This window comes from Anopheles arabiensis, chromosome 2, assembly GCF_016920715.1.
Source record: "Anopheles arabiensis isolate DONGOLA chromosome 2, AaraD3, whole genome shotgun sequence".
Taxonomy (NCBI): domain Eukaryota; kingdom Metazoa; phylum Arthropoda; class Insecta; order Diptera; family Culicidae; genus Anopheles; species Anopheles arabiensis.
Window position 1 is genome coordinate 34,462,657 of NC_053517.1, and position 19,685 is coordinate 34,482,341.

General features: G+C 47.5%; 1 protein-coding gene across 6 annotated transcripts in view; it reads left to right on the plus strand.

Annotated features, from left to right (window-relative positions):
- Positions 1-19,685, plus strand: part of LOC120896085 (disheveled-associated activator of morphogenesis 1) — a 57,786-nt gene that overhangs the window by 37,096 nt on the left and 1,005 nt on the right. For 3 of the 6 annotated variants that reach the window (XM_040299919.1, XM_040299918.1, XM_040299921.1), the window contains exons 3-9: positions 7,088-7,447; positions 13,659-15,746; positions 16,264-16,400; positions 16,476-16,637; positions 16,712-17,272; positions 17,346-17,517; positions 17,589-19,604. In XM_040299919.1, coding sequence (XP_040155853.1) covers positions 7,088-7,447; positions 13,659-15,746; positions 16,264-16,400; positions 16,476-16,637; positions 16,712-17,272; positions 17,346-17,517; positions 17,589-17,921 — 3,813 coding nt within the window. In that variant the 3' untranslated portion in view covers positions 17,922-19,604. Of the gene's footprint in view, positions 1-7,087; positions 7,448-13,421; positions 13,578-13,658; positions 15,747-16,263; positions 16,401-16,475; positions 16,638-16,711; positions 17,273-17,345; positions 17,518-17,588; positions 19,605-19,685 lie in introns of those variants that run through there. The other 3 variants (XM_040299923.1, XM_040299922.1, XM_040299924.1) reach the window with 3 other exon arrangements.

The following is a 19,685-nucleotide window of genomic DNA, read 5'->3' on the forward strand; positions in this document are numbered from 1 at the left end:
ATTCGAAACTCCTCGGCACTGTTTCGCGATTCGGTTGATAACGGTGGCGCACGTTTTTGGTCAACACTTTTCGTCCCAGCCCTCATTCATCGTTCGAGCGAGCCTCAGGCAACCATGCTAACGGTCAGTTGGCAAGCTGAACCGATTAATCGATTATCCGCCGGTCCGCCGGTTGGTGGTTTTGAGGTCCGGTCGCTCGGTACATACCACGCGATTCAAACCATTTACGCGTACCACCCTCTTGCTCATGCGCTATATATATATTGGCAAGTGCTTGGAAGGTTTCGTTTCGAAGCGATCGTACCAAAATTGCTTCCTGTTAGCCCTGCAAGAGTCAGCAGTATTTATAGCAGACCGTGATGAAATGAATTACCGTGCAGCGAGAGCAATACTTGGCGCAAACATTTAATTTAATTTGCTTTTCCAATATTTATGGTTCGCTTTGTAACGGACACTAACAATGAAATGCGAGCTGTTGTAAAAACATAAACTAACAACAATGTTTTATTGGGCTCGAGTTCAACTTTAACTCCAGAGTGAAATTATTCCAATCATGCTGTAATTACTTACCATAATGAAAGTAATTATTTTCACCACAAACGCAAGGACACACAACTGCTGCACAAATTATCCTACAAGAAAGAAACTAATTACTGTACCCGATCGAACCAACTCCTCATCCTTGTGCATTATGCTGACACAATTGCAGTTATTGCTATGCTGTCTATCGGTGTCGCTTCCTTCACGCACGAGATGGCAGCTCGCAGCGATCGCAACACATCACCTTCCCCACCATTCACGGCCAAGGTTGCCGCAGGCAGCAACACAGAGAGCCGAATGGTTCCATAATTTTCGGTGAAACTTTCTCACACTTTACCTTCATTTGCAATGTTCCCAAAAAAACAACATTTCCTTTCGCTCACCTTCGTATCAATTATCCTGACATGTATCTCACACCCGGGTTGGCGCGTTGACGGAAATTACCTCGCAGAATAATAACACAAAAAAGCAAAGGTCAACAAGAACGTCATCCAACGAAATTGAGTGTACAATATGATTGTACTGTTTGCTCTTTTTCCAATCACCCACACCTGATCGCAACACTTTCTATGGGCTGGTAAGAAAGGTTAAATCAATACAGACACCGCCGGTACAGCAGCAGCTGCCGCCGATCAGCACATACCCCCCAATCCGTAACCACTTTCGCTTTCGGACAGGTTGCTGCACAGAACGCCCTTTGCATTAAACAAAAAAACAACAACAACAGCAACACGACCCCCAACACCCTTTTCCGCAAACAACCTCCAACGTGCGTGCGTGGCCCCCGCGGACAGTGAAATGGAAAGTGCTAATTTTTAAAAATCGCACACTCATCGAATGGGGAGTGGCTCAATTTGTTAGTGGTTTTGGAATCGAAGGCGCATATGCTGCCAGCTCCCAACGCAACGGGTCACCTCCGTATAAGGATTGTAGGGGAAGTTAGCAATCCAGTGCCGCACAGCAAGTGCGCGTTAGAAGTGCGCGGAGCCCCATTACCTCATCAGCATACGCGCATCGTCGTCTGTGGTTGGTGGCCGGTGAGGTCAGCCGGCCGGTTAGGTTCCGCTGATTTACAGCGTACCACCCAAAAGCGGTGAACTTCAACCGATGGTCTGCATGAGAGGCAGTCGGATAGATAGTCGGACAGTGTACGGGCGGGATTTGTGTGGTGTGGCTTGATTGAATTTATTGGTTTTAATCATAGGTCTGCGGGATTGAGCTCAGGATCGAGTGTAACCGGAGGTCCCAAACCCCTTTTCAGGACAGGTAGTGAAAGTTGCAATCTAAGATGTGAAGATATGTTAGCGGCTGGAGATGGATATACGATATGAATTATTATTTGTGTGCAAACAACACAAACAGGTTGGCATTAATGGGATTACCAAAAAACAAAGCGTATACTAACGACTGAAACACACAGACAGTTCAGCAAACAAGTAAGATTTGTTTGCGATTTAATGACTTTATCGTGAAAAACTATACTTTCCATATTATAAGTTTTATTAGATTTTTCGAATGACTTCATACATGAAATGTCGATGTGTCGTCTTACTTAAGTATGAATAGGATGAAATGATTGTTCATACCAATTATGCTTGAAGAAGAAACTCTCAATAAGATCTTTCTGGTTCACTTTTAGAAGAACAAGCATTATGAGAACAAGCTATTATGTTTAGACCGTTTTCATATGAAGTTTTGAAGTTTTTAATGCAAGACACATACCATCTCTTCATTGACTTCAAATCCATATATGATAGCATAGCCAGGGCAAAACTAAAATATGCAATGAGCTCTTTTGAAACCCGGGTCCAACTGATAAGGCTAGTTAGAATGGCTATGACACTCTCAGAACCTTTTGCAACCACCGAAGGTCTACGCTAGAGTGGGCCATCCAGGACGCGAGAGTGGAGACTTCGAGAACCATCTTCTATAAGTCAACCCAGATCCTGGCATACGCTGATGATATAGACATCATTGGTATGCGGCGCTTCTATGCAGCAGAAGCCTACCAAAGGAACGAGCAGACGGCATGTAACCTCGGAATGCAGATAAACGAGGCAAAGACCAAACTGATTAAATCAGCAGCCTTACCGATAATAGCACCAATAATAATAATAATAATAATAATAATAAAAGTAATAATACCAATAGGTTAACTCACTTTTAAAGTTGTTCCAGAATTCACTTATCTCGGGTCAACCGAGATAGCACCTATATAGTACCGGTACTCACATACGCCTCTGAGACTTCCAAATGTCCGAATCTGACGAATAGGATCTCGTCCGGAGTCGCGTTCGAGAGGAAGATGCTCTGAAGCATTCTTGGCCCTATATGTGTGGAAGGACAATGGAGGAGCCGCTATAATGACGAGCTATACGAGATGTACGGCGACCTCACTGTCGTGCAGTGTATCAAGCTCGCCAGGTTTCGGTGGGCTGGCCATGTTGTACGCATGGAAATGGACTTCAAATCTAAGAGTATAAGAACTCTAAGAACCTTAATTCTTAGATCTAGAAATTAAAAATTCTTACAGGCCGATTAAAAAGTAATTAATGAAATTAATCCAAACTCCTCATAAAACATCTAAATTTCCTCATTTTAAAACAATTTAAATCAATATTTTTTAAACTACACAAACTGATCACGATCCGTTTAAATATCTTTGTTGCATTTCCTTTCACACTAAACAAATGCATGTACCTACATGTCGTGTTAATGACGTTTCGTCAAACCATCAGCAAATGTTGTTCTCCCATAGGGAACAGTTTTATTTAAACCAACCTAGTAATAGACGAACAAAGGTGATCTTCTTACCAGCTATCATCAAACAACTCTGGTGCATGTGATGCTTTTTTATAACGTCTGTTCCCTACCTTTATCTTTACTCTCAACCCACATCACATTCCACATTACTACATCGCCATTATCTTAATGATATCTTCCAATGGCGAGAACTTGAACTTGTTTGTCAAACAGATCTCCCTCACGTTCATGCAGCACACAATAATATACCGCATCCCAGATTGTTGTTGTTTGCCTTTCCCGGACGGTCGGGAGATAACGGTAGCCAAATAAACTCCAACCCATACAATTACCCTACGAACACCCTGCCTCCAGCTGCCATGTTTACACGGCCGGCAACTTTCCTAAGCCCCCATAGTCAGATCAGAAACCTGCAGCGGGCAGAAAATAGTGTCCGCGGTCACTCGTACACCACGACATTGTGCACAGGTCAGGTGTGCAGCCAACGGTTCCATTACACCGGAACCACAACCATCGAGCGGGCATAGGGTTTACTTTTCCACACTTTCCCCAATCAAGCGGGCAGAGCGTGCCCGGTTTGGCGATTGTTTGCAGAACACGCTTGCTCCCTCCCCCTCCATCGTCACCCTGTATTTATATAGGCAACCGGGTCAACAGCATGCACCTGAGTGCCCTTTAGCGGGTGACAAACTGTCTGTCTACCACACCAATGCATTGCACCAGCTCGTGCATTCCTACACGTCACGTGAAGGGTCATGTTGCACGCGAGGAAAGTTCCGCACCGGGCACTTCGTGCGGTCGAAGGTCAATGGTGAGTGGCCATCCGTACCAGCGAGTTGATGGAGACGTCTCTCTAACAACCAATACCCCGAGAGTTGAGGCTGAATTGAAGGATTTACGCAGAGGTGCGCCACAACCGCGTCACGGGGTACACACATCCTTCACAAAGGACAACCGGTGTGCGATCTTGCTTTTCGATGCGCGAGTCACAGCCTCCACTGTAGTCCCCTTTCCGTGCTTGCCAACGTGTTTGTGCTTACGGTGGGACGCTACCGATGGCATGTTTAGTGGCATGATTAATGATGCATTCTGCACCCGCAGTAGGTAACCACCTAGCGCAGTAGCGTAATGCTCTTGTTGACTTCCCACTCCAGACGGGGCACACCACTAATCTTTGCCAGCCCTAATCGCCCGCCACCGATCGCAGACTCGTTGCTTGCACGCTAATGGTTTCCTTATTCAGTCATCAGCGCGCGGTGCTCTGATTTTGTGGCAAAACAGCACACGTCACACGTTTTATGATTTTAAGCGGTAAGCGTTTGTGTAGTGCCCGCAGGGGGTGATCTCTGGGTGAGATCGCGAAAGCTTTAGATGCAAAATAGCTTCGGTGAAGGTTTGGCTGTCGATCGGTGTTAACGTGTCGGACATTGTTGCGAGCGGGCCGAAACAATGTGCGAACGGGGAAGTAATGAGTGCAGCCAATTAGGGAAGCTATGTTCAATTTACCGGCCTGACAGGTGGGTTTCCATGTTGCTACTGCTAAACGAGGCGATGATAATGCACATAAACGGGTGTATGGGTGTTTGGCGTATTAAAGAGAATGAAATGTTTAGATGAAGTGCTGGTACATGGTTACACGGATATGTCATTTTTTAATGTATTAAAAAGACAACCCAAAAAATAAATTACAAAATTCATCAATCGTCATCAATCATCATACTGTCCTTACCTGTATTTTCAAAAGCATATCTAAGGCGGAACGAAATACCAGGCAAATTTCGATAGTCCAATACTAACTGTGAGCATAAACGTATGGCTTAGTAGGTCTTAAGAAGCTCAACAATAATTTTAACTTAATTGTTTGATACTTTCGTTAATGTGACCTGACAAGGCAAATGTTTCGTACATTCTTAAAACGATTTTTTGCTCATAAAATCAACAGTCAGTTCGTATATCTTAATCTAACCGTTGATTGTACCCACAAGTCTCCTGAAGTAATTATTCGCATTCCAACCGATTGTTGACGCTTTTTTTTGCCGTTTCCTTCCCTTCAACCTACTTTGATTTTACCGAAGCACACATTTAGCACTGTTACATCACACTTCACAAACAAACAGAAAGACAAGGCCCCCGATCGTAAAAGGGCGCGCACATATATGTTCGTAATTCGTACGGGAGGCGCAAAAAGGAACGAGAGAAGAAGAAAAAATGCTTACGCGACACAAACCCACAACCTTTGCCACACGCCACAGTGTTCCTTCCCGTCAAGCGGAGAAATTCATCGAAAATAGAAAACAATGCTGAAATGTTCCCGAACCGTGTGCACGCATTTGTATGTGTGCTGACTCATCGATGATCTTCGACAGATGAAAAAGTTACTCCATCTTCTTTACCACATGTCACAATGCAAAGAGAAGGAAGAGTTCCCCGATCCAACGACGAAAAATGGGCTCCTCCAGCATCACCAGCAATTCCCAACCCAAACGACAAGCGCGCAACAATGAGCCACTTTCTTTGCGGGAGGCGCACCAGTGCTTTCTTAAGGGTGCGATCGTAAACGTGTAGACGAGGGGGGAAAAGCACACACACACATAACAAAGCCGTTACGCGACAGGTTTTGTTGTGCTGTGAGTTCAGCGGCACAGCGAATCTGGGGTCAACCGTTAAGATTCGCCGGGGCGCTCGGGAGAGAAAATGCGCGAAAAAAAAAATGGTACACAGTGACAACCCTGTCAATTCCATGCCTCATTCCAAACACACTCACACACACACACACACACATATATATGTGTATATGTCATTTTTCACATCAATTTTTGCGATCACATTACCGACCCCACGATTCCCCATTCCGCATCTGTGTTGCATCATTCAAATTACTGTCAAACGATTGATTTTGAGCAGCGAAAGTGGTCAACCACCAATCGCAGCGCGTTTTCGGCCGCTTTGGAAATGAACGATCGCGGTAACCCATCGAACGAAAGAAAAATAAAAACAAGGAAGAAAGAAAGTTCATAAGTTATGGAAAGTGAGGGTGTGAGGGCGAATGCGAAGAGGCTGGAAAGTTGTTTTTTTTTTTGATAAAAATACGGGCAACGGTCAGCAACAACAATAACACACCAAAAACTACACACTTCTCAAAGTCAGAGATCAAACCGCGCGTCCCCCAAAGAGCGCGATGCGTAAGACCCCCCCTGAGGGGACATGGGCTTGGGCCGGGCCGCGTAAGCATGCACATAATTAATGGGCCATTTGACCGCGGGCAGACGGGGGCCAATATTCGCACGATGCACCCTCGCCGTGCACGCTCCTCCTCCTCGCGGCTCCGGCCCCGGTGCGGTCAATAATGTCTTTTCTCCCACCGGAATCCGAACGAACCCGACCAAACGGATGTGCCGGATTTGCCGTACATTTGTGTGATTGTGAATGTTTATAAGCATTAGCCAGACACAACAACAACAAAAACGCTTTTTTACACTCTCAACCGTCACACAAATGTTGGCATAATTTGAAGGGAAGCCGTCGGAGATCTGTGGAGACGAGGATAGTTTCCTAAACGGCGTTGAATGGTTGCAGCAGCAAAAAACAGTACTTCAAAATTATGTAAACACATTCGTGAATTGTTTTGCCTTAAGTGGGCCCCCAAAGTGTCATGTATAACTCGATGGACATCCACTTATAATACTTTCATTAATTGTTTTTTACAAAAAATTCAACAAAAAAACCTTTCCAAAACGATCCTTACTAAACATACGACACCCTCTCTCTCTTATCTATCTTCCAGGGTATCCCGACGTGCCCGATCAATTTGGCCACGTTGCGGACGCGGCTGCCCGATCTCGGCAGCTGGAGTCTGCCCCACATATGCAAGGAGGCGGTGACAAACAGCGGCGGCACCACCACCACGCCGGAGGGCACATCCGGTAACTACAGCAGCAACATCACCGCCACGGCCGACGCCTTCTATCAGCCGACGACGGTGCCGGGGTCGCTACACACCGTCGTCCCGGCCAACGGTACGGCCGTCACCGTACAGCCGACCGCCCAGCAGCACTACCACCAGACGAATCTGCACAAACACTACAAGGCGCACAAGAAGATGCCAGCGTTCCGGGGCCGCCGGGGCTGGTGCGGCTGCCTGCAGGTAAGCACCGGTTGCATACGGGTCACATACGCTGTGTGTAACCTGTTTCTTGGTTAAGGACAAAAAACTCAACAACACAGAAGGGTAATAATAAAGAAAGATCCTTTGTGGCCACTGCTACACTGCAGTGCAAAATAGCAAAGAGTTTGTAGCTGTGCTGCCGCTAGGTTTGTGTTTCTATTGTCGATCGCATTAATCGATCTTGTACTAGTCACTGCACTTCAATCGAATGAAATATTTGTTTTTTAATGGTACACGATCCTCGCACAAAGGAAAGTTATTGAGCGTAAGAGTTTCGTCTGGTAAAAACCAATAGCAAAATTGAACACGTTTGAGGGTTCGTTGCTTACAAGAAATCTTTTGTTTTGCTGTATGTAAGGCTTAGCTTAAACAGGCTCAAAGTTGTTTTTGTAAGATTTAAGATAAGAAAACATAGTGCAGCACTCTCTAAAACTATACTAAAATAAGATACTGATCTACATACTATCATACTTAAGAAATGTGCTATTATTAGTCTATGTAGTGAAAGTGTGTCGCTTACACATAGCGTTTTTGTTCTGTCATGGTTAGGCAGAGCTTGATCTACTCCTCAATACTTTATGTCTAGCCCAAGCACACTTCGCAATTGTTTCTTGGTACCTTTAACTATGTGCTCCGTCCGGAAACAATGCAAGCTTATGATTTTAATCTCTGTTTTAACATGTTGAAAGATGTATTATAAAATCACGTCCCTTTGAAGGTTCGTCGCTTGTACGAAAGTCTTTTGTTTAAAATTGACAAAAAGCTTTTCCGTTGGTTTGAAGCCATACCCAAATCCTCCCTAACCCTGTTTTTTCCATCGAAAAACCATTGAAAATCTGTTACGAAACATCGTGTTTTAATGCAGTCTCTCTTCGTTGCCTACGATATTGGATCTAATTCGATTAAACTACCGTCATTCACTAACGATAATGTTACCCACAAACCACTGATCACAGCCGCAACATCACCCCGCCGCTCCCAAAGCCGATGGGTTAAATCACCGGTCCCGGTGTTGAATAAAACGTTTCGCGCCTTGTGCTTTCCCGCTTCGCACGAGCGCATGTGCGTTCGATTCATTCCTCCCGATGGAAAGCAACGCTGCCGCCAGCGTGAAAGAACTCCTGGGGCGCGAGAGGTTTAAGCTTACCAATAACCTACAATATACGTACAACAGCCACACCAAAGAGCGCCTTAAATTCGATCGATCGGTTCCGGATTTGCCGCGACGACGACGACGATGCGTCGCCAGCGGCCACCACCAGTAGATACTGCGTGCGACGGCCACCGACCTGTCGATTCGGTGTGGCGATCATTTATCAACACGTGTGTGTGCGCCGCACGCGCACCGCACCGTTACAGATCCGGGCAGGATGCAAACGCGCTGCAAACGGTGGACGAGAATTTCAAATACTTCCGCGTTTTCTGTGGAGCGGAGCACGGTGCGCTGTCACGCTGATGGAGAGGGGAAGTATTGGAATAAAATTTCAAAAACAGAACTGCTCCACCGGCGGTACATGGCGGGCTTCCCAAGCCACGATCGCTGTCGGGTTCAACCCCTTACAACCGATTGATTATATCAAGAGCATGCGGCGAACGATCGATAGAAGCAATTTATCATGATATCGAATATGTGCGCGATATGCACCGGCTATCGATCGTGCGTGCCCCTGCGGTCGTAGTCGGTGGTAGCCTCGCTACCACAGATGCCCGCAATCATAGTGTCGCGAGTGACTAACCGAAGCCCTTTCAATCCGTGTCGCGCGTGTTCGCTCTCTCCCACTCCCGCGCTCGAATCCTTGAGGAAAGAGTTTACTTCCCGTATTGAATGCATTTCAATTAATGCTACCACGATCGAACCTAAGGGAAGCGAACGAACCCTTCTCCACGGTCGATACTGCTCCAGTCGACCATGATTTATTATAACATTTTTGATCGTTGACTAACTGGCACATGATTTAGCGTCATAAAAGAACTGGCCATCCCTATGTTTTGCGAACCTTTCCAATAAAAACGCACCCAACGTACTTTCCCATGCCATGGTCATGAGTACGACACTCGGGCGCCTAAGATAAATGAGTGTTTATTGGTAATTAAATGGCACCCATGTACGATGACCATATCCGGAGCAGCTACGCCAAGCATCAAACCCGCAAGCACCACCAGAAGCATGATATAACGAGCGCTGTTAGAGCTAGTGCGACATTAACTGAAGATCATAAAATAAAAGCATGATTTAGTGAGTGAGCGCAATAGATAACCTTAGAGAGAGTGAAAAGGACATTTCCCCATCGATTGAGTTGATTGTATTTTATCGCAAAAAAGTGTAATAATAATTGTCGTCTGAAATTTGCAGTACAAATCCCTTCACACGTCCGTACGGAGCGGACCATCGATTGCAATTTTATTAAACCATAACAGTTTGGAATGGAAACATTCAACTCGAACGCCGAGAGAAGGACACTTTTGTGAATGTTAATTGCTATCAATCACAATATGGGCTACGAACAATAAACAGTCGTCAGAAATACTTTTATGGAAACAGATGATTTTATCATTAATCCGAAGGAAGTGCAGGATGTCACTTGATGAAGCAATGAGTTTAAATGTTTACCATTTCCTTCTTCCCACTATCCTTGGTTGATCGTTTCCACAATCACTCTCTTGCCCTGCCAATCTAGACATTCTTTTTACGAAATTACAAAAAAAGCAATTTATTGAGCAATTGCCTTTTTCCCAGTAAGGAAGCAGAGACACCACCAAAAAGTATGCCAAGATCAACAGACTGATTTTTTTTTGTTATTGCTCATCTGTTCGTTTGCATGCGGTACGCAAATTACGCCCCCAGCAGCAGAAGCATCACTCATAAAAGGTCTCATAAACTTCCATAATTGGCGAAATTGATCTCCGCGAGTCTCTCCACGGTCCCAAGGAGAGATAGAAGAAGAAAGGCCAACCCTGAACCCATTGATACGTGCACATCCTCCGGACAGATGCTCGCCGGACCCCAACGCACTCCCCCACCGTACTCTGTTCGTCCTTCGGTGCGTCGTGCGTCTTTGACACTGACATTCAGAGTCACGGTCTGAGCACTCGTCGGTCCATCTCGTCGCCTCTTAGGCTGAAATAGCGTTACGCTCGACGGAGCAATATTTTGACGAGCATTTATACTTTGCAATGCATATTCGAGCCGCCCGGTAATGGCACGAGAGGCACAATAAGGAAAACCCATCCTGCCATAATTTAGCCGCCAAAGGTGTTAATATGCTGCGAGGGGGTGGAGGTAATTTTTCAAGGTTTTGATTTTGTTTTTTTTGTTGTCCTCCTTACCTTATGGGCCTTTTATCGCGATTGTTTCGCACAGTGAAGTACGCGCCAACTACCTTCGGCGGTGTTGAGTCCTTCACCGTGCCTGGCATCGGCAGCATCACCCGCGGCATTGTGTAATTGGGCTTCGGTAACGAGCGGCGCAAAACCGGATTGCGCGCACCGGGCAGGACGATTGATTATGAGCAGTGGCTTTAATGTGTCCGATCGATCGTGCATTAGCATGCAGACGCATTAAGAAGAAGAAGAAGAAAACGACACGGTGTTAATGGTAATGTTATTCCTGGGAGAGTGCAGCCGTACGAGCAGGAGCGGTTTTGCATTTACGAATCGATGTGTGTTTCCTTTGCAGAGCGCTGAGGGTGACATAATTTATCGTGTACAGTAGAGTTTATTTCTCTGCTGCCCAATACGATCAGATGCAGAATGCGCATGATCGTATGATAAAAGCTAATGGGTGCGAGGGAACTCTATAGAAAGGAGAAGGGATAAGTAAAGCACAGTGATCATCGTTTTACGGATGTTATGTGTAGTAGCTCAGACTAATTTATGTGCGTTTTATTACACCTCTCAGTGATGGAGTGAGATATGGACTGGTAGTTATTATTGATCAACAGGAAACATAATCTTTTTACATGAAGATCAGATCGATGTTCTATTATTTATGACAAAGTTGTAGGTAAGACTTGGATAAGAGCTTCAAACTATATAATATTATTGAACTAACTATTGAAATGAACCGAAATCAAACGAGTTAATAAGTTGAATACATATCTTTTCGCCAGAACACATATATATTATAAAAAGGCATTCCAAAGACATATATATTATAAAAAGGCATTCCATTTGCTGAACAGAGCAATTACCAAAAACTCCAAACAAAACATCATTAAATGAGTGTCATTCCCTGCCCAATAAACCTTGAAAGTACCCCCATTAAGTATGCTACCATTAAGTACGTGCAAAAACTTGTTCACACCATCGCAATCAACATAGAGTCAAAGAAAAATCGTACAGCTTTATCACCAAAGCACAAGCAATCGCTACGGGGCCAGCATGCCAGACAGCTGTTACTACCCGCTCGCTGTCGGCTGTGGTAGATTTTAACATGCAATCTTTCACTTTTTTTTGCCTTCCCCAAAATCGGTGTCAATGACGGTCCCAGACCCGGTCCCAAACTTATCAAACTGCACAGAGCGCTTTAAAATCAATTCAGATGGGGAGTTTATCTTGCAAAATCAGCCATCGCTCGAAACAAGATCACAAGCTCAGGCTTAGTTTGCGTGGGAAATGAAATGGAATATTTGCAAGAAATCTGCTACCGCGCTTAGTTATTATAGTAAAGTGCTTCTTTTACTTATGCTGGTAGGGGATGCTTCTCACGCCTGCTGACCTTCGGACGATGTTGATAGTAGTAGCGTTGCTCCAGTGATACCGATTTGTAGTATCGTTTCTGCAACCAGACTCTATGCGACCTTTGCCCGACATTCCAAATAGCCACTGCCGATCGGTTTCATCCCAAAACTCTGCGCATCAAACGACAGCCCATCAAATGATGGGCACACGGTACCAAATCAATCATAATCTGCGGCCTAATGTTTCCTCTGCCGGTTTCTACCACCTCCCCAAAAAATGGACTATTTCCTTTCCTAAACGAACACATTAGCTGCCAAACGCTCACGTCATCAGATTCAGTTCAGTTCAGCATCACATTTCAAAGCATGATCATTCCGCATGATCTGACCTTTACCGACAGCCCACTGCCTCTTTCCAGGTCAACAGCAACCGGGAAGAAAGGCAACCATAAAGCACATTGGCACCGTACTTTGCTCTCTCAAGCAACGCAAAACAGTAATGCTTTCCGAGTACGCTCCGGCCATATCCGATTTCCGGCTTCAGTTGCTTGCTCAAATCCGGATCCATTCTTTCGCTTCGGCCCCAATTTCCTTGGTTCTTCAAACCACCCCCCAGACAGTGGGCAGAAGAGAGTAAAGGAGGTGAGGGGCAAACCGCAACGGATCGGATTGTAGGTGGAGTAAATTGAACAAATTGAATAATACCAATCATCCCGACCATGTTTAAATGGGAGCAAATGATCACGGTCTGGCGGTCGGGATCCGTTCGGTACCCATACACAGCAGAAGCCACGCGCTTTATGGTAAAAAAAAGGCAGCGCATCTAATAAATAAGGCTAACAACACATTATGGGCTCGGTAATTGAATCGAGCTCGGGCTGAGCAGGGTGCAATTGTTTGCCTAATTTGCACGGTTTTTCAGGGGAGCGAAAAGGGATTAAAGATTGTGCGAAAATTTTGGATGGGAAATTAATCGAACGTTCGGAACCCGCTGTGGTTTTCACGTTAAGGTGGTTGGCGTTTAAAGAAACTCTAAAGTTAGTCTTTTGTGGTGCGAGTTTGCACGGCGAGAATTTGCAATGTCATGTAATGAAAAGTTAGAAACAGAAAATTTGTAAATCAAGCGACGAACCTTGCATTGCAATTTTATAGTTTTTATAGCAACTTTACTAATTAATTAACTGTCAATTTAAATTCGCCACAATGATGGACCACTTGTGCTATCTTGATTATTTGATCAAAGCAACCTGGATTATGGTAGGCCAGTGCTTTAATCGTTTCGTCCAAAACACAAGTGTAGGGAGGTGTAGTTGGAAAAATTCTTTTCTTTTTTTTCATCCAGTATTTGTGATAAATTTCACTGGATGGAACTGCTTTTGAGATTAATACATTTTGTGGAGAAAATTTTTATGTTTATATTCTTTAAAAAAGTTCGCATCATATCAGTATCGCCACACAAGATTGACATAATGCTGATTTTTTCTCTCTTTTATTCCTTCTTCTCTCCACAGGATGACGAGCCACCCGAAATCTGTGTGGTGGAAGGTGTGTTCTCCCTGCAGACGCTCACACCCACCCAGCCGATGCCGGCGATCGACGAGCTCGACAGCAAGTTTGCCGAGCTGGTCGAGGAGCTCGACCTGACCGCACCGAACAAGGCGGCCATGATGAGCCTGCCGCCCCAGAAGAAGTGGCAAATCTACTGCTCGCGCAAAAGCCCCCTCGACAGCGGGCCCAACGGCACCCCGCTACAAACCGTACCGCCGTCGCCGGAACATTACATCGAGCGGCTCAAGGATATGGCGGTGCAGCTGAAAGCCTGCGCGCCGGACGAGTCGCCAACGCACGAGTACGGGCCGAAGATCGAATCGCAAACCGCCCTGTTCGATGCGCTCAAGACGGCACTGCGCACCTCGGCCCACAGCTTCGTGATACGCTTTATCGAGCTGCAGGGGCTGCCGGCCCTGCTCGAGCTGCTGCAGGCGCTCGACATACGGGTAGCGAACAGCCCGCTGCACACCAGCCTGATCGGGTGCATCAAGGCGCTCATGAACAACTCGACCGGCCGGTCCCATGTGCTCGCCCACCCGACCGGGATCGATACGATCGCCCGGTCGCTGGCGGCGGACAACATCAAGACGAAGATTGCCGCGCTGGAGATACTCGGTGCGGTCTGTCTCGTGCCGGGCGGCCACAAGAAGGTGCTGAACGCGATGCTCAACTACCAGGAGTATGCGGCCGAGCGGGCCCGCTTCCAGGGCATCGTGAACGATCTCGACCGCTCGACCGGCGCGTACCGGGACGATGTCAACCTCAAGACGGCGATCATGTCGTTCATCAACGCCGTGCTGAACTACGGCCCCGGGCAGGAGAATCTCGAGTTTCGGCTCCATCTGCGGTACGAGTTCCTGATGCTTGGCATCCAGCCCGTCATCGACAAGCTGCGCAAGCACGAGAACGACACGCTGAACCGCCATCTGGACTTCTTCGAGATGGTGCGCAACGAGGACGAGAAGGAGCTGGCGCGCAAGTTTGACCACGAGCACGTGGACACCAAGAGCGCGTCGGCCATGTTCGATCTGATCCGGCGCAAGCTGAGCCATTCGCCGGCCTACCCGCATCTGCTGTCGCTGCTGCAGCATATGCTGCTGCTGCCGCCGCCCACTACGGGCCCGAACGCGCAGCACTGGCTGCTGTTTGATCGGGTCGTGCAGCAGCTCGTGCTGCAGCACGAGGAACGCCCGGCCAGCGACTGTCTCGATCCGGACGCACCGGGCGCGGACAAGCGCTCCGAGACGGGTTCGGTGGCGTCGGCCTCGCTGAAGCTCCAGGACCCGGACGTGGCACCGCTCGCGATCGACGTGCGCAAGGTGGTGAAGCTGCTGGTGAAGGAGGAAGAGCTGGTGGCCGCCCGCACTCGGGCCGAGGATTTGGAGCGCGAGAACGCGGAAATAGTGGCGCGGCTGGCGAAGAAGGAGCAGGATCTGGACCACCGGACGCAGGAAAAGGAAGACCTCGAGACGGCGCTGGCGCGCATGCGCGAGCGGCTGGAGAAGGAAAGTGCCAACCACTCGCAGGCGGTCCAGCGTGCGCTCAATGCGGAGATGCGGGCCGAGGACCTGCAGCACCGGATCGTGAGCGAGCAGCAGGAGCGGCTCCGGCTCGAGCGGCTCGTCACCGAGGGCAGCATCCCGGACGACCAGAAGGTGGCGGGCCTGCAGGGTGCGAACTGCAACGGGCAGGCCACGTCACCGCCGCCTCCGCCGCCGCCCGCCTGCAAGCTGCCGCCGCCGCCGCCACCGCCCATGATGATGCCGGCCGCACCGCCGCCACCGCCCGCTCCGGGCGGTCTGCCGAAGGTGGCGCCGGCCGGCGGGCCCCAGGCACCGGCCGCTCCGAAGGCGCCCGAAGCGCCCAAGAAGAACGTACCGCAGCCGGCCAACCCGCTCAAGAGCTTCAACTGGTCCAAGCTGCCCGACAGCAAGCTGCAGGGCACGGTGTGGAGCGAGCTGGACGACACCAAGTGGTACAACAGCATCGAGCTCGAGTCGATCGATAAGCTGTTCTCCGCCTACCAAAAGAACGGTGTGGCGGTAAGTGTACGTGTGTGTGTATTTGTGTGGGAGTTTCAACTAGTGGTGAGAGCTCGGAATCGGACCTACCCGAGGAAAAAATCAGGATTGACTCCAGAAGTGGAATTGGATTAGTTCTCCGGAATGAGAATCAGTTCTTGAATTGACATACGAAGTTTCAGAAGCGAAATTAGTACCCACGAAGGAATCTCCATGAGAATGGATCGTTTACAAATACATTTAGATTCTTTGCGGCTATAAATACGTAGCATCATTGGACCCAAACGCCTATTCTTAGTCGAAACCGACTCCGTTTCAAAGCCAATTCTGATTTCGAAGCCAATTTCGGAACCGATTCCGGAGTCAATTCCAATTCCAGAGTCGTTTCCGATTCTGGAGCCGATTCCGGAATCGATTCTGGAAACTGATTCCGAACCTACTATCCGGAATCGATTCCCACGAAAATTTCATTTATCCCATCACTAGTTTCAACCTCATCAGCATGTTCTCTAATGTCGTATTTTATACTCCTGTCTGTGAACAGAATGATGGTTCCATCGAGGATCTTCGATTGATCGGGAAGAATAAGGCTAAGATTTTGTCGGTAATTGATGGACGACGGGCGCAGAACTGTACCATCCTCCTCAGCAAGCTCAAGATGACTGATGAGGAGATCTCCAAGTAAGTCAAATTCAAACATCACACGCTCATATCACACGAAAGGATCATCACTTAACAACTATTCCCAAATTCTAGGGCAATCTTGTCGATGGACTCCAACGAGCAGCTACCAATCGATATGGTAGAGCAACTCCTGAAGTTCACACCATCGGCCGAGGAGCGTGCCCTGCTGGACGAGCATTCCGAGGATATCGATTCCCTTGCACGTGCTGACCGGTTTCTCTACGAAATCTCAAAGTAAGTCCCAATCTCACGGAGACCCCTATTCCCATCATGTTCACATCATCTGTCACACCTTCCCCAATTCACAGGATACCTCACTACGAGCAGCGGTTGCGCAGCCTACACTACAAGAAGCGGTTCCAGGTGACCGTGAACGATCTCGCCCCGAGGATCGCCAGCGTAATGGAGGCCTCCCGCGAGGTCGCCCGCTCCCGCAAGCTGCGCAAGCTGCTTGAGCTCGTGCTGGCGCTCGGCAACTACATGAACCGTGGTGCCCGGGGCAATGCGTCCGGCTTCCGGTTGGCCTCGCTGAACCGGCTAGCGGACACCAAGTCCAGTGCGGCCAAGGGTACCACGCTGCTCCACTATCTGGTGCAGATCATCGAGAAGAAGTTCAAGGACATCCTGACGCTGGAGGAGGATCTGCCGCACGTGAAGGAAGCGTCCAAGGTGTCACTCGGCGAGATGGACAAGGACATTACGATGCTGCGGGCCGGGCTGGCCGAGGTGAACCGCGAGATCGAGTTCCACCGTAGCAGCGGTGCGTCCCAGCCGGGCGACCGGTTCCTGCCGGTGATGCGCGAATTCCACGCCCAGGCCTCGGTCCGGTTCGCCGAGCTGGAGGACCAGTTCCAGGACATGAAGACGAGGTACGGACGAGGCATGAGATTGATGGGGAAAAGCTTTACATATACCCCAATTAACATTTCTCTCTATTCCCAGGTTCGATCGTGCCGTTCGGCTCTTTGGTGAGGATGGTTCCGTCGTGCAGCCGGAAGAGTTCTTCGGCATCTTTGACGGCTTCCTGTCTGCCCTGATGGAAGCGAAGCAGGACAATGAGAACTTCCGGCGGCGCCAGGAGGAGGAGGAAAAGCGTGCCAAGCAGGAGGCCGAGGTAAGTGCCAAGCATTGAGCACCCAACCTACCGAAATTAACACGATCTTTCCCTCTCTATTTATGTTTCAGCTAAAGAAGCGCACGATCGAGCGAAAGTCCAAGGAGGGCCTGCTCAACTCGGTCGCCGGCAAGCTGGGCCTCAAGTCGAAGCACTCGAACGGCACGAACGGTGGGCCCGTCCCCGGGGCCGATCCCAACAACAAGGGTGAGTTCGACGACCTCATATCGGCACTCCGGACGGGTGACGTGTTCGGGGAGGATATGGCCAAATTTAAGCGCTCGCGCAAAACACGCCTCGGACCGAACGGGACCAACAATACGTCGCCACCACGCAGCCGGAACAGCATCGGGCGGGAGGACAGCCGCGAGCGCACCGGTGTGGCCAACAACCGGCGACAGTAGACATGTTTAGAATGACACCCCATCCTTTCCCTTTCCTTCCCATTCTCGCAACAACGCAATCCTTCCGGTAGCTGATGGAAAAGCAACGGCAAACCGGAATGGCCAGTAGATAAATCAATCCCGTTTACCGGTACCCAACACGAATGGTACACACACTGTAAGGAATGTTTGTCACTTGGTTGTATGTAGTTTTGTTGGTTCGCCAATTAAGCAGAGGGCCAAATTACACCGTGTACAGGGGTTCTCCTTAATCTCCCTTAAACCTACTTCTTTTGTGTCGTTTTGTGTATTTTCCACATTTGTACAGTTGCTTTGTGTAGTTAGTTTTAAGTTTGAGCTGCTCGATCACTCGACACACACACCACACACGGCGATCGTCAAGAGTGATCGATATATCGAGCACAACCTGTAAGGTCTTCCTTTTTTGTCGAAGATAGTCGCTACACGATCGCTATCTTACGTCCCACCCGCTTTCTGTCCCAGTCAATGACGCCATTTGCCCCAACGCCTCTCCCCAAATTCCACAAATTAATTTATTTTAATCCCTTTGCATCCAGCATTCCTACTGATTTTCTTGCTATGAACGCGTCTCGGGGGGGATTTACTTTAGGCCCAAAGCTTCTGTGAAGGAAGTATAGAATGTGCACAGGTTTTGAGGATGGGAAACTTTAGCGATTAATGTAAACGCAAAATTTACAACCACTGTAAAGTCTGCAAAAGATACGTTTTGGATAGAGAGAGAGAGTGTGTGTGTGCACAAAACCAACCAACTACTCATTTGTACGGACATTATTTGAATCGATACTCGATTGAGGGGAAGAAAAGTGAACATTAAAACAAGTCACAGAACACCTAAACTTCTCACTTTTGGACGTAACTTTACCCACATCCCACAGGACAAATGTTTAGATGTTTCCAGATTTTGTGAAGCAAAGCTTTTCAGTTTGGAAGCAAAGGTAGTGCGAGCATAAAGCAAAAGTTTACAACGATCGTGTTTAAAAAAAGAGTAAAGCTGCAACTATTTGGGTTTTTTTGTATTTGATCAACTATTGAATCCAACAACTTCCAGCGTTCCTTAATTCATACAACTTGCCCACTTTTCTTCAAAGGATTTCCCAAACATCAATAGCAATGTTGAACAACTTATTAGAATGTTTCTAAACCTCTTTTTTACAACATAGATGTTTGATCATTTTTAATCTAAACAGCAGCCAATTTTTAATTGTTTTAAAAATCCAGCTCTTTGGAAAACGTGGGTTTTTAAGTTTGTCAGTAGGATTGAAGCCAATCAACAAGCCCCTTCTAATTATAGAAAAATATTCCCAAAGCAATTGTTTACAAAAAAAAATCCGGAAAGCAGTAAACATATTTTAAGCAAAAGTAAAACGAGCAGTTCAAAAATGAAAAGAAACCAATTGGGGACAAACTTTTTGTCGTTTTCGGTAAAGGGTACCGAATGCTCGTAACGTTCGTACGCGCTCGTTTGGTAGAGAGACGTAAATAATACATTGCTCTTTTTAGCACATGTAGGAAGGTTTTATGAAAATGTAGGAGTAGAAAAGTGAAGAAAAAAAATAATCAAATTCCATCTAAATACACACATACATACCACCCACAGTCATCATGCAGGCACTAGTAGTAGAATGTAGCTAAATGCAAATACAGTGAGGCAGACATGTATAATCATTTGAATATTAAGTATCGGGAGCGACGTTCGTAGGATGAAGAGGAGAAGAAGCAAGCAAAGCGTATATATGTATGTAA